We start from the raw sequence: 15,313 nt of genomic DNA, 5'->3' as shown, positions 1-15,313 counted from the left end.
ATTAACTGCTCAGGAAAAACCATCAAGGGTTGATCACATTCCCCCCATGCCACCCTGACCCTTCCTAGACACCCAGCATCTTCATGGCCTCCATCAGTGAAGGACCACCTCAACCGCTGACAGGGCTGAACACAGCCATTGCAGAAACTTGGTGGAAAGGCATCCGTTCATCCTTGCAGAGACACACAGGCACCACAGGCCACTGCATTTTGCAGTCCTAACTGGGATGGTGCTGGGAGCTTTGGCACAAGGTCCATCAAATGGGGCCTGTCATCATGGAATGAGACAACCAAATACACAAATACACCTTCCACTTCTGTTCTGCAAGCAAGCGGTTATGCTGAGCACGGGCTCTGACAGCCCATGGGGAACAGCCACATGAGTGATGCAGGGCGGTGGGCCACAGTGACAAAATATGGCACCATCATTTATGTGTAACACACACAATAGGGGGTAACTTCCTACAGGATCTTGCAGGGAGGCCTTCCGTTGAGAAACACAACCTGGTGTGAAAGTTTTCCTCAAAAAACAAACAAACAAACAAACAAAAAAAACTATAGCCCAGGGGACCAGACTAAATCCAATCCAAGGAAATGTCAAATTAGGACTAACAGCTGAGGGACCTCAGGCTGAGCCACTTGGGGTTGTTCAGCCAGGAGAAGGCTCTGGGGAGATCTTATGGTGGTCTTCCAGTACTTAAAAGGGGTCTACAGGAAGGCTGGGGAGGGACTCTTGGTCAGGGATTATAGTGACACTTTAAAACTAAAAGAGATTTAGATTAGATATAAGAAATAAATTGTTTACTGAGAGGGTGGCAAGGCAGGTTGCCCAGAGAAGCTGTGGATGCCCCATCCCTGGAGGTGTTCAAGGCCAGGCTGGATGGGGCTGTGGGCAGCCTGGTCTGGTGGGAGGTGTCCCTGCCCATGGCAGGGGGGCTGGAACTAGATGGTCTTTAAGGTCCCTTCCAACCCAACCCATTCCGTGATTATATGATTCTCATGAAGATGTGAACAGGCTTGGTACTTTTATGTTCTGATCTGCTCCATTTGATGTGCTAATGGAGCCATATATCAAATGGCATATGTTCATCTATAAGCTTAGCCTATACATATATTTTCATTGTAACAACAAGGTTAATTACAAGCATGCTTTTTTTCTTTTTACCAAGATAATCATATTCTCAGAACCTAAATATGGATACAATCACGGGGTGTATGTTACCTCCATTCTTTAGAGAAATAAAGAATATCAGCATGAATACTTCAATATATTGGCACTACTTTATTGCCTGTAACCATCTTGGATGGATATTATTCTGTAGTTTTACGCTAGGAGAAATTAATTTATATCCAGGCAAGTCCAACCAACATAGTTCATGCTCATGAAATATTAAAGTGAGGTGCTGTGCGATATTGTATGCCTCGTACTGGTTTGTGGACAGTTATAAGAAAAACAGATATAGAAATAAATACTTACAAAAACATACACTTATAACGCTCTTTTTTAATATATGATATGGCAAACGGATTCGTTAGGCATTAAGTTGGCAATGAATGCTGCAGGCATATTACACAGTCAAACCCTCAATGTGTTACACATGCTAATGTTTAAGACAAGGAAGAAGCAAATACACATCAGACCACCTCAAACCAAACGCTGAAATTACAAAATTGAACTTTGAAAACTGACGTCTGATTTTGAGGGTATTAAATGAGCCTTAAAATTGTACAAAAATTACAAAAATGAATGTATTGTGGTTAATCTAAACAACAATTGACACTTACTTTTTAATTGAATTCTATTAAGCACCCCTAAATGATCTTCTTCTGACACTTACCTTTTAACATTTTCCATTTATTTCTGGAAAAGAAAAAAAGTAATTAATTGATGCTCTTTAAAATAAAATCTAAAGAAATAAAACATCATGCTGTTAGAACCACTAATACATCGAGTAGTCAATTAAGGCAAATAAAACGCATTAACTGCCAAATGGATTATTTCAGTGAACAAATCTACGTAGGTGAAATCAAGCATTAAATAAAAAGTCTTTGGCTTAAAATTAAATGTTACTGTTCAGAGGAAGAGCTAAAACCCAGAAATTAATAGTAGAAAGTGGAACATTAAGGGCAGTAACCTCAATTTTCTCTTTATATCTTGTTTTCTACATTGCAGGCTGTTCTACAAAACAGGTAGTTTTGTCTCCTTTGTGTCCAACCATGTTTCATGACGGGGCAAATGGAAAACTCAGTGGCTGTAAAAGTTTTTCTCCAGAAATCAAAGTATTAGAGATTTTTTAATGGGCATCATATTTTATCACCTATAATTATACTAACACAGGTCTTTCAATCCTCTGTAAGAGTTTCTTAAAGGAAAAGCTGATCTTTCACTGATTTTCAGTTGCTTAAAAACTACTGGTATCTGCAGTCCCAGGTAGCCTCTACGTTGTCTTTGTCTGTAAACACTGCATGATTAATTTCTTTAAAATTGTAATACTTGTAGAAATAAACCACATTTTCATTCTACATTGATACATTTCTTCCTGAGCATTCCCAAAGTATCAGCTAATTATGTGGCTAATGCACTTAGTTTACTTGTTTTAGATTCAAATCCAGATTAGGCAAGCTTTAAAAAAATGCCCAGGAACATAAATGCACTGAGGATGAAATACACCTGCCAAAGCACCCCTTGCACACAGGAGTTTTACTGACCAGGCATTTTAATGAAATAGTTTGCTGCTTGCCAGGTGTCAGATCAGAATTTATTATTTTACCTGCATAAACCACTACCAATGATGCAATAGTGTGTGTCACTACTGACCTTTTACAACCAGCATTGCCATTCTGATAAAGTGCTGCAGTTCATCTACAGTATTTTAAAATCTAAAAGATTTCAAATACACCACAACTATATGCTTTAAACAAGTCTTTATTTTTTAAAGCTTAAAAACATAATGCATTTGCGAAACCGTAAAAGTTTATGCATTTGTTTAGGAATCATAAAACAAAAGGGGACAACTTGTACATACACTCATACTGAATCAGCTTTATATTAAAATCTAGACAAGGAAAATATTTTCTACTTTGATAGGATCTTTTTTAATCCTGTCTCAACTCCAAAGTAAGGTTGTATTATATGTTGCTCATATGCAAAACTATTTCAGGCATGTCACTGTCACTTTCAAATAGCTGGTAATTTCATTCCTGGTGAGCTCGTGGATAGTTCTGGATTCACAAGTGATGCTTTGAAACTAGAAGATTTGGGTCAGCACTATGTTCATTCCACTGCACAGTAAATTGAAACATGGCACATACTAAACATGATTCACCCCAAGCTCTATTACTCTCTGAAAGCTGGAATTCTTCTCAACGCACTCTAAAATTTGACCTACAGTCACAGCTACGTAATTGTCAGTTGTAATAAAAATTAAAAAATAAAATTAAAAAAAAAAAGCCTACCTGCTGAAGTCCTGGTGTAGTCAAAAGCTATAGCAACAAATTAGTTTGGTAAGTATAAACAGCATTTATTTTGTTTAGATTACTCAGTAGAGTTGCATTGGCTATCTCCTCCCAGTGCAGATCAACTCCAAGAGAGTTCCTACAGGTCCCAAAATATCCTGACTCTCTACAGTTTCAGCATTTGGTGCGGAGCTCGTATATAGGAGATAAAATAGCTCCCATGGTTGGCAAGCAAACTAAAGCATGAAGATCAAATTGGCTACGTACCAATGCGTTATTCCAGCTTCAAAGGTAACTGGCCTACTCATCTCAGTGGGACACTGAGTTAATGCACTTTTTCTGGCATCCCACAACATATCTCCTGCAAGCAACGCTGCTTTCTCTTCCAAAAAATAGTTTCTCCCAGTAGCTTCTACAATTAAAAAAAAAAAAATGTGGTATTTTAAATATGTGCCCACAACTTAGATTAAAGGTAATCTATTATGAAATGTATAAGGAAAAAAAAAAAAAAAAAAAAAAAGATCTGGCATGGGTTTTATCCAGCTTTATGTGTAATTCATTCAAAAATCATTTTAAGTGTAGCTGCCACAGAAGTCTCTGGGTGCTATTTGAAAAGCTACAGCCACCAGTGTAAAATGCTGAGTTCACCACATGGAATCTCATGTATACAGTCCTGTTAGTCATGCACTAAACAGTCTGATCATATCAACCGAACCTATCTGCCAAAGCAGTGAGAGCACCAGGTTAGCACAATTATGTCATTGAGTGCTTGGTGATAGATCCCTCTTTGGATCATAAACAATATTAGGTTTTACTAGGTACGTCACTGTGATACTGCAGTGAAATACCTGTCAGAAAAAGTCACTTCCAAAGCCATACATTCTGTCCCTATAAACAAATGCATACGCAAAGACTGTCAACGTTAAGAAATTAGAGTTAAAATTGAAACACTTGCTTACATTTGCATAGTTGTGAAAATTTATTAGTTACAGTGTAGTGAAAATCAACTTTTTTGGTACAGGCAGAATAAAAACATACATTATATAGAAAAAAAAAATCACAGCTTTAAAAACCGGCTTACATTGTTTAAAATGAGTAAATCTGGTTGTATTTCAAGACATTGGACTTTAATAGTTAATAGTTTTATGCCAAACAGTCACACAGTGCAAGAAATATTCTGCAATAGTACAAATTCCATACAGCAGTCTTCAGAGTATTTAGTCTCACAGAATCATATGGTGGCAAAAAAATTGCGCTGAGTTATTTTTCCATTTAAAAACAAAACATTATTGAAGTTAAATTTTTCTTTCTTTACATACTCTATATTACAAAAATATCGAATTGCGAATTTAACAGTGTATTCTACAAATAAATGCGCCATGGACAACAGGAATTGCAACTTCGGGACAGTTGCTTTACAAAGTGTATTATAAAAATAAATTATATAGCAAACATCAAACAAAATCAAGCGCGTGTCTTAGGCTTTGCAAATAAAAGTGAAATTCAGCTGGCAGAAAGACTGCTTTTCCCCCTGTATCCCGGCCTCTACCCTTCAAAAATATTAGCAAGGCCCTTCGTTCTTAAAGCTCTACCAAGATAAAATACATAAAATGTAATGGAAGCAATAAATACTTCCACTAAGAATCAGTAGCACAAGTGACCCTGGTGTTGATGGTAGAGAGCTTCTCCAGTGATCCATCCAACTGGTAAGGAGGGCAGCACGCACAGAGAGAATCTACGGGGCTGGTAACTCATCGGGAGCTCATGCGTAACTGGTGAATGATGACGCTCTCTAAAAGAAAAGATAGCAAAACATTTGGTTTTATGAAGCTGTAGAGAAGTTGCAAGTCACTATAAAGAAGAACAATTACACCGGCAATGCATTTTTCTTCAAGAACTATCTTGTAGACTTGCTCTCACATCCCTGTTTGATTAAAAGTGCACTGACTAGCACTACAAGGGGAACCTCAGTTAGTACCAGGATAAGGCTCAGGAGCCCTCGGCTTCCACTTCAGTGTCGAGGCCACCACTTGGTCATCCGTAGGGAAAAAGAAGAATATATTTGAATATTGTATAGCTGAACCACTGGAACACAACAGTTCCAGTCCCATGCCTGCATCAGGTGGAGGATGATTGAAATTGGGACTCTTGCATCCCATCTGAGCAAAGCCATCAAAACCCAGCTGGCAATTCTGAAGTGGGGATGAGAAAGATGTATGGGCTCATTTCTTGTTTTTAATTCAATTTTGCTTCAGAAACCTATGCTGATTTTATTCAGCAGGTCTGCATGAATTACACTATTGACTTAAATGCACATAAATTCCACCCACAGTATGCAAAACGAAGTGTTTGCCTTGTCTTTGAAAGGCTGGGTTTAACTGTGCTCTGTGTAACACGGGAGCTCCCAGATTAATCTCCAGGCTCTGCTGAAATACAAGGTGATCACCTGGTCTTCGGTTCTTCTGAGCACACAGCTCGGACAGGCAACATTTTCTTTCTCAATAGCCTGAAGATTTTTCAAAAAGTGTGCAAGCCAAGACATTAAATCAACCAGGTCTTTATTGCCTTTTACATTTGTCTTGACTTTTGCCTTTGCCTGCAAATATTTGCAAGGTGCTTGAATTAGTTACGTGTAAGAAGGAAGAGAATCGCCGTTTTTCATGTACTCGTCATGCCAGACCTTTTCCACTAGATGGCAGATTCCAGTTATGCTTTTCATCCACGCTGAGCTAGAACAGCAGGATTGAAGGCAGCATTCAGGAAAGTATGGTATGTCAGATTAAATAATAGAATTTCCGAAGTAAAAGCATTCCCTTTTTATATAATTTATCAGTAAAAATAATTTTCAAAAATATAAGTATACCTGTTCTCAGAGACTCAAGCAATATGAAAGAACCACAAACTACAGTAAAAAAATTACCTTACAACCAGTGCTATTCTCTAACAAGCTCTTGAAGAGGATGCAAAAAGCTGCATTTAATTAGTATCAGATTATAACCTCAGGTGAAATCTCCCTTTCACTTCAGTGGGAGTCACATGAACTCTATAAAAACACTTTCTTAATATTCAATTTGCACATTCTCTATTAATCCAGAGTTTAGTTACAAAATTCTAAGAACTAAACGGGCTGCAGAAAATATCATCTTCCTTGCAAAGGTGCAATTACTAAATGAACAGCAAAAATATAATAGGTTTCTGAATCAGTCTTCCTCCTACAGCCCAAATATAACATTTTTGCAGAAAAGGGTAGGAAAGATATTTTAATAATATATAATATCTACCTCCACTATTAATTTTTTCATTAATTTCTCACACACGTGTGTTTGCAAGTATTGTTTTTTCTAAAAATTTATTTTGTATTGAAATGTTATATATGTAATGTGTATATATTATATACATACTGTAGTAACTAAAATAGGTGTCCGAACAGTTATTAAACTGCAATTATAGGAGGGTAGATTTTGTCAGAGCTCTGTAGGTGTAACCTCTGTAGGAATATGATATCTGTAGGATATGATTACATGGATTTTTCTAGGGTTAAAGGTCTGGACATTTCAAGGTGCTGTGAATTCACTTAAATGCAACTGAATTTATTTTAGTGACAGGAAAAGAGAACCAAGGTATGTTAATGTAAAAATGCTAATTCTGATTTCAGTCTCCCTGATGTAAACTGGAATTTCTTAGGGAAACACAGAATTAACAGCTGGCCTATCAAAAATACCAATTCCCATAATGAACCACATCAACTGATAGAATTTTTATATACAAAGTTTAATTTCTTCTTACAATATATACAAACACCACCAACTGATACAGAAATGTATGTACCACAGAAAGTGCACACCCAAATAACAGAAGCAAATCATGTGTCAGTATTTCTGTTTTTAAAACCCTGTTGAAAAGAATTTTTAAAGGGAGGAACCATTCATACCTGAACAATTCATACCTGAATCTCAGAGCTGACAGCTCTGAATCTGTAAGTATTTAACCCTGATTGCATCTTCCAAAAAAAAAAAAAACAACAAGTAAGAGCAGCGTGTAGGTAGCAAGAGAAATTCAAAATGAAGTGAACATCTATGATCAGATATGTTGGATACAGGTCTGAAAGAGTGAGCTCAGTCAGAATTAAGGGAAGAGGATAACTCACACTGCCAAAGGGGAAAAAAAAAACATTTCCCTAAATGAAAACGAGTTCAGAGGATGAGCTCACAGAAACTCCTGCCAGCGAACTACAGGTTTCAAACTGACTCAGTGAAATCAGCCACTGGTGTGTGATAGGAACATGTAATTGGTCTGAAAATTGTCCTGACTGCTGCAGCTTGAGCCAAGCACCTGAAACGCAGCAGGATGGAGAATTGCTCTCTCTGAAGACACACGCTTCAGTTTCTGATCAGAACCACCAAATAGCCGTGTAAATACTGAGCGTGTTTTAGAAGACATGTAGCACATCTCAGGCAGTAACATGGATTTTCAATGGTGACTGGATTCAAACAAGGTCTTTGGCACTGCTGTGACTAGGCAACAGGGGGAGGTTTTCTACTTGCTTTAAATGTTCATGGCACCACAGTCTTGCTTTTGCTAAGCTGGTTCCTCTACTGAAATTAAGAATTACATATTTGATGCCTTGTCATCTTTATCACCCACAAATAGCACAGAACTCAGCACTGGATACAGAAAAAAAAAAAAAAAAAAGCATGCTGAGCAGGAAGACACCTAAACGCAGCCAAAAGTGTAATGCTGAGGACAAAGCTGTAACTTCTGAATCCTGCCCCACCTCTGAGGTTCAGGTGTCTTGCTAAGCCTTGCCAGAGGCTCCTTCCTCTGTTACACACTCACAGGCTGTAACAATCTCATGAAAACAGAAAATCAGGCCCTTTCTCTCAATGTCTTTACAATAGTGAAGATCTTAAAAGACAGGGAAAGAAATAGAAATTTTCACTTCTTAAACCAAAATTCCATGGTAAGAGAAGCGTTCCATAATATGCGGGCTGTAGGTTCAATTTCACCTGTGCCTGAAGGGATTCAAGTCTGTGTCTCTCCTGTTTCAAAGACCACCATAACCACCACTATTACTCTGAGCTGAATACATTTTGCTACTGAAACTGTTCCACTTCATTACAAAAATCAATACAGAGTAAAAGGGAAGAGAGAGAAAGCATGAGGATGAGTAATCCCTGATGGTCACCTGGCCAGAGGAAGATTGGTTTCTGCACTGTAATCCAGTTATGTAAAATACACAGAATGAAGCCCCATAAATAAAGGCCCGAGTAATTTCCTATGGATTTATGTCTCACAGTTTGATCCTTTGGTGCCGAGTAAAATCTGAGGTCTGAGCAAAGCTTGTCCTTGTGGCATTTCTGCCATCACTCTCTTGTGTTTGTTCTTTGATACTGTGTGAAGGTGAGCTCATGCTACATTCTTTTGTGCAACAGAGTTCTGCTAAGGTCTTGCTCCTTCTCTCAGTCACCCTCTTCATTAAACTGGAAGAACTCCTTCCTCTTGAGACCTCTGTTGCTTTGTCAGGTTGAAAGTGGTTGACATGTTCAGTGTTGTTGAAGTTCAAGAGCCTTCAACTGTTAAGACTTCTAAACTATAGGCTCTACGCTTTTATGGTATCATCATCTTTTCTTTTTTTTTTTTTCTGACTTTAAGAAACAAAAATCTCAGGTCAATTAAAACAGATGTTAGAAAATGTTCAGTACAACTAAATACATAATTTTAGCCAACAGTCAAACTAGTTGCCTGATTCCAACTCCCTGGACTTCTGCTGGGTTGGCTGTGGAGCAAAAGTTCCTTTTTGTTGTGCTGCCCCTGGGAAAAATAACAAGATCCTTGGTCTGACCTGTCTGGAATTTCTCAAGTCTGTCTCATAAAATCCTACTGACTCTATAAGCGCAGTTCTTAGCTTGTGCCTGCAGTTCAGGTTCAGTTGTGTTGATTTTCATGTCCTGGATTTCAGGTACTTTAAGTCTGGCTTCTTTCTTCAGGTGAATTAGTGTTTTCGGATGTTAGGCAAAACAAATTTTTCAACCACAGGCACAGGTAGAATATTGTCCTGGGTATGACAACAGTTAACTAAGGAATAGCTAATTTATTTGAAAAAAATATTTGAGAAGGAAGGCTTAAGCCAGCTGTAGCTCATCACTGTATCAAGCCACATTAGCTTGAGGCTCATGTTTGCAGTATTATTTAAATGACTGTTTTGAACTAAAGGCTTGCTTCAGTGCCAGTATTTAGAGTGACTATCCAGCTAAAAGCTCTTAATAACGTGTTTTCTTCAAACATCTGCCGAAAAGTCTATCTTACAATCTTATTATCTTACAAAATACAAGTCTATCTTACAAGAACAGTAAGATCTCAGCAACCATTTATTGACAAATTGAAGCTTTTAAGTGATTAACACTTAGTTGAGAGGATCTGATGCATTTCTGGCATGGTAAACCACACCGCTTGATAATTCCAGTCTCCAAGTTTTATCTGAAATTCTCGAATATTATGAAAAATGCTGCTCAAGTGAATCTGATTTGCAGATGTCATAGGATCCAGAACCTTAAAATTAGCAGGTATTGCAGGTGCTACACACATGTAGAAATGGAAGCCTGTTTCTTTTTGTATATGACAGCAGCTTTTACATCACAGACAAAGTGTCCTTCATGTGAATCAAAAAATGCCAGCTTTACTCTGGGATAATGGCCATATCTGGATCTTAAATTGAAGAGCATTGCAAAGCACAGACTGAAGACTAAACATTGCTTGGATTGAATATAATTTTGCTGACCTTCTGTGGCAGATTATTCCATCTAATTTCTTCTCCCAGACAAAAAGCCATTTAATATTTCACCCACTCGTGCATTTTCTTTCCTGTGAATTGTATTTATTATTTATGCGTTGTCTTCCTGCCTTTCCTTCCGAAAGCTATTCCTAACCATTGGGTCCTTTACAGTCTTCCGTGATGGCTGAGACATACAAGCTTTAAAACCCTTATTTATCAGCCTGCTCAGCTCAGTTTCTTTTGTTTGTAACTTTCTCCTGTGAAAATTGATCACTTAATAGAAATGCCCTTTAATAACTTTAGTGTTATTAAATAAATAGCCATAACAATCATCAATATCCACACCATTTCCATGCTGGAACAATTCCTTAAAACATGCTTAAAAATGCAAACATGTAAATGAAGAAATCGCAAAGAGAGAAGAAAGATGAATCTCCATGGTATTCTTAGGTGGTCTGTATTTAAGACAAAATATTTCAAACAAATGAGAATTGAGAGTAACTCGCATACCAAACCCTATCTATCTGACTGCCCGTGCACAAGCTGTGCCTTTAGATAGCAATTTGCTGCCAGCAATCTGCGTTGATTTCCCCTCTAATGTCCCCCATAAGGATGCCTGGGAACTCATGTTTAACTATAGAGCACAAGTCCATCCAACAAGGAAAACTGCAAACCTTATGAAGCCAGCTGAATGACTTGCTTCATAGACTTCTGTGGTCTTTCGAGCAGGCACAAATGGACTGTATTGATTTTGGCCAGATCAATGTTTCTCTGAAGCTCTTTTTAAAGACTAAACACTTTTTGGCTCACTTGCCTGCATCCAGCCCCAGAACTGGCAGTAACCCAGTCAAAGTCAGAGAATGGAGACCCTGACTGTAAGCACTGACTGCAAGCATGGACCCCACTTGGGAAGAAATACACTGCTGCTCAGTGCTGCTGCTGCCTGCATTGGACAACCTCCATACCCCCTTCAATTGTGTCACCGCCTTGAGAAAGCAGCTCACAAGGGAGAAATGCTGATTTAAAAGAGAGATTCCTAGAGTGAAGGCTGGGACCACAAAGGACCACAAAGCGTGGTCCTTTGCCTCTCCCTCCTGCACCTGAGGCACGGCCTTTTAGTAAAATAAAACCTCAAGGTCACTGCATCCTGGCATTGCATCCCTGGACAGGGCAGCCTCTCAGAAAGGGGGTTACAGGCAGGTGCTCCACCCAGTAGCCAGGGTGGGAAGTGATCTGTTAACATGGGACACAATCTATTAAAAGTGACCGATCTTCCTTTGATCTATTTAAAACTGATCAAGTCTATCATTAAGAATTCCTGGGCTGGATTAATAACTTGGTGTGGTTGCCCGTTCTCACCTCCCCGGCTGAACGTATTCCTGACATACAATGCCTTTTTTGGTGGCTTTTTTTCCCCCTTCATGAAGAAAGCAAAAGGATGTTGTTACTGAAGTAGTCAACGCACACACTCATTAGTTTGTTGTAAGTGACCGGGCTTCGTTAGTATGGGCAAACACAGACAGGGGGCTGAGTTCATGGTAGCAGTAACACCTGCAGAACATACCATACCCCCTGAGCCACCGCCATCAGCCCTGACCCCCGCCCAGGGAGCCAGAACCGCTGCCTGAAGATTTCTTCAGTTCTATTTTCATAGACTGAGTCTCAGCACGAGGCTCGAATTTTGTCACATTTCCTGCTCCTGGGGCTGCCACTACTGGCTTTCCTGCTTTCATACCTTTTGACACAGGAATGCGGGTGGGTGTAGGTCTCGGGGATGACCCATCCTGTCCTGTCTGCAAAAGAGACACACAGAGAGAGAAATTACGTGAACTGAGGGTTTTTGCTTCTCATATATTCTCATTATACACTTTTAACTGGTTCTTCATTTACCTCTGAAGCAACAATGTCCCAAATCATGCCTATTAGCAAATTAATGTTTGCATTTCAAACCTGGCATCAGCAAATGCTACTAGAGCAGGGCTGAAGGTACAAAATCAGGGTGAAACTAGCTTTCCAGAGCTGAGGTAGCATTTTCGATCAAGATGTCCTAAGGACAGGAATGCCTGCAGAACTGCTTCTGCAGCACAACACAATGCAGGGCTCACTCAGAGGCCTGACTGGCTAAAGCTGAGCCCTGACTAATTGCCATGTTTTCAGGGCTGGGACAAGATCTCTCAGCCATGTAAATAAAATTGAACTTTGCTTCCCCAAGTACGCTGGGCCACGGCTGGAGCCACTTCTGCATCGGGAAGTACGGGGGCAGAAGGAAGCAAATAGGGCCAGGACAGAGACAGGGCAAAGATTTGGATTTCCTTCTCCTGCAGGAGGAAGGATGTGGGAGCCATAGCCATGACCTGGTGAACTCTGGCAAAGGAGACCGCATTTCCAGGCCTACCTCAGGGCAGCATGGAGGTGGTCACTTTTGCCTTAACTACAGCACACTGATCCTCAAGTTAGGGGACATCAGAAAAAAATAAAATTAAATTAAAAAGGCCCAGAGCAATTTTTAATGTTCATTTCTTCTGGAGGGAAGCTGGTTGAGGGCCTGAGCCCTCTGCACAGGGCTGGCAGATCCAGCACAGCAGCTACCAGGGATCTGTGCCCATCCACAGTGCCAGCTGGCGGCCAGGCAGGCTATCCCATGGCTTTGAAAACGGCAATCCACACATAGGTTCAGGCAATCAAATCCCACTGTGTAAACATACAAGGAGCACTTGGATAGGACAAAAAGATTCAAAAGAGCCAACTGGTCTTTTTTGGGCAGATAATATTGACCAAAACTGGAAGCTAGCCCTTATGGACTGCAACCTAAAAGAAATATCTACAACCATGACAGTCCTGAGAGGAAAATGTGCATTACCTTCTGTAGTTTGCAATATAGACACACGTTAACAGGGACAACTTCTGCATCAGCTGAATGTCAAATTTGGCTTTTTTCCTTTCAGATAGCAGTGAAGATTTTGACCTCACAAAAGGCAACACTTTTCGTACGATCCTGAAATCCTAGCAAGATCTATTTGCTAAATGAATAAATTCTGCAAGTTATGGCATATAAGCAAAATAACACTAAGCTGCTGAGGAAGATTGGATTAGGGGATTCTGTCAATTGTAACATGTATTTGCACATTTACTTTAAAATGCTTTTAAAAAATGCTCCACGAAGGAGCATTTTTCTCTCTCGAAGGATTTCCAGCCAGTAGCATCAGAGCCGTCTGTCTGCATCCTGAGCATTCAAAGGAAAGCCATTCCTTAATCTTCTAAAACCAGTTCAAAACCCTATGTGTACACAAAAAAAAAAAAAATCACAATTGGAAAACTTGAATGCTGTCTGCCTGGCAGGAAGGAAGCCATTTTCAATAACTAAAAGCAACATTTACAATAGCAGTCTAAAGGCTAATATGGAACTCACATGTAGATGTCAAAACAAGTTAGGTCCATACAATTCTGTAGGGCAAAACATGCAAATGCATTCCATCAGCCTTGGAAAATATGTCAACATCCCAGGGAACCCAAATGACAAACATCTTGTGCTCCCTGAAAGAGCTCCACAGTGTGTAAACATGAGGCAATCAAATGAAGTAGCTGGAATCTCAGGCATTTCTTCAGCTTTATTCGCATGTTAATTATTAGCTAAGGATTTGGGTGCTTTCAAGTTACTCATTTCAAGCCTAAATCACTCAAAATCACTTTGAAAAGAACTCTTAACTTGTTTTAAAATTTTTAGTTTCCTTCATTGTGGCATACAAACATGTTGATCGTGTAGAAGCTAATGCCCGCTTCACAGACGGCTGCAAAACCATTTTGTGTTTGCTAAGCAAAGAAAAACAGCACAAAGGTGGCTCTTCAGCAAGACGTCCCCTTGTGCAAGCAAGAGTGACGGCAGAAGCAGGCACGGGATGCTGGGAGGCTTCAGTCATGTCTGTGGCCGAAACCCCAGAAAACCCGCTCAATTCTTGTGCAGCCAGCACAACTTGGCAGCGAAGCAGCTCCAGAGGAAAGCAGGGTGAAGTTCCCTGGCTGTGAGCTGGCTGTGCATGGTACTAGAGCAGTGCAGGCAGCCAGAGGCAGGCCACTGAACACATTACTGCATTCTGACTGTGGGACAAATACGTGCAGCCACCAAGCTGTTTGGGTCGATAAGCAGAGCTCACTTAAAAGTGCATTAATCAGTGAGGTTGGACAGTTGCATTAAAGGGCGAGAAGCAATTTGAATGTACACAACATTTACTGTGTTTTGGTGGTTTGTAACAGATCTTGCGTGGTGCATTTGATGGAAAAGAGAGCTTTCATGCACATGTTCACTTCTGGGATATTTTAATAACAGAGGTGCATTTTCAGCATTTGTTCTTAATCAGATCGGGGAGCAGCTTACCCTGGACAAAAACGGTTCGGTTCAGCAGCTGAGGCAAAGGTATCCAGTGCAATTTGAGATGCTCTGGGCTATTCAAGCTATCTGCACAGGGCTGGTAGATAAGAGAGGATCTAAGTAGACCTGCAACCTCTGATAAAGCAGCTGGAAGTTAGGCAGCCTACTTGACAGCACTTTAAATGGCATGAAAGAAGTATGTTTAGGCAATTGAATCCTGAATGGGTGGGACTTGAGGCCTGGTCACTAAGTGCAGCCACAGTAGCCCAGTGGACGCCTACAAAGAGCTAAATGTAAATTTAGATGCTGATCTCAACCTAAACACTGCCCAAATGAGAGTAGCCTTATAGCTACTTTAATGTGTTCCCAGTGAGTGCTGGCACCCAACAGCCTCTCAGCCGTGCCCTGTGCCCTCGGTCACCAGGAGAGAACCAGAAGAGTTGCTGTAAATCAACAGTAACGCCCCATAGTCCTCCACCCGCCTACCTGCTCCACCACAAAACCAGTCTCTGGCTTTAGACTCTTAGGCAGGCAGACACCACAGGTCAGGCTGAATCTTTGAAAGTACCATGTGTGCACCTTAAAGTTAACTGCTCCAGTGCCTGCAGTACAGAAGACAACTCTATAACTTCAAATTGGAACAAGAGTCACATGTTTTCAGATACGAAAACTGTAACTGCAAATTTGTTGTAGCAGAAAGTGCCAGCGAGAAACTTAGAA

The 15,313-nt window shown here is 40.1% G+C and overlaps 1 protein-coding gene across 5 annotated transcripts in view; it reads right to left on the bottom strand.

Moving 5' to 3' along the window:
* Positions 1 to 4,421: 4,421 nt before the first annotated feature.
* FILIP1 (filamin A interacting protein 1) overlaps positions 4,422 to 15,313 on the bottom strand; it is a 103,154-nt gene continuing 92,262 nt past the window's right edge. For 3 of the 5 annotated variants that reach the window (XM_082755603.1, XM_082755605.1, XM_082755607.1), the window contains 2 exons: positions 11,792 to 12,020; positions 4,422 to 5,247 (listed from right to left, as the gene is read on the bottom strand). In XM_082755603.1, the coding sequence (XP_082611729.1) occupies positions 11,814 to 12,020 (207 nt within the window). In that variant the 3' untranslated portion in view covers positions 4,422 to 5,247; positions 11,792 to 11,813. The remainder of the gene's footprint in view (positions 5,248 to 11,791; positions 12,021 to 15,313) is intronic. The other 2 variants (XM_082755604.1, XM_082755606.1) reach the window with 2 other exon arrangements.

This window comes from Aythya marila, assembly GCF_965140915.1.
Source record: "Aythya marila genome assembly, chromosome: 3".
Classification (NCBI taxonomy): Eukaryota; Metazoa; Chordata; class Aves; order Anseriformes; family Anatidae; genus Aythya; species Aythya marila.
This window is presented reverse-complemented; position numbering and strand designations above follow the sequence as displayed.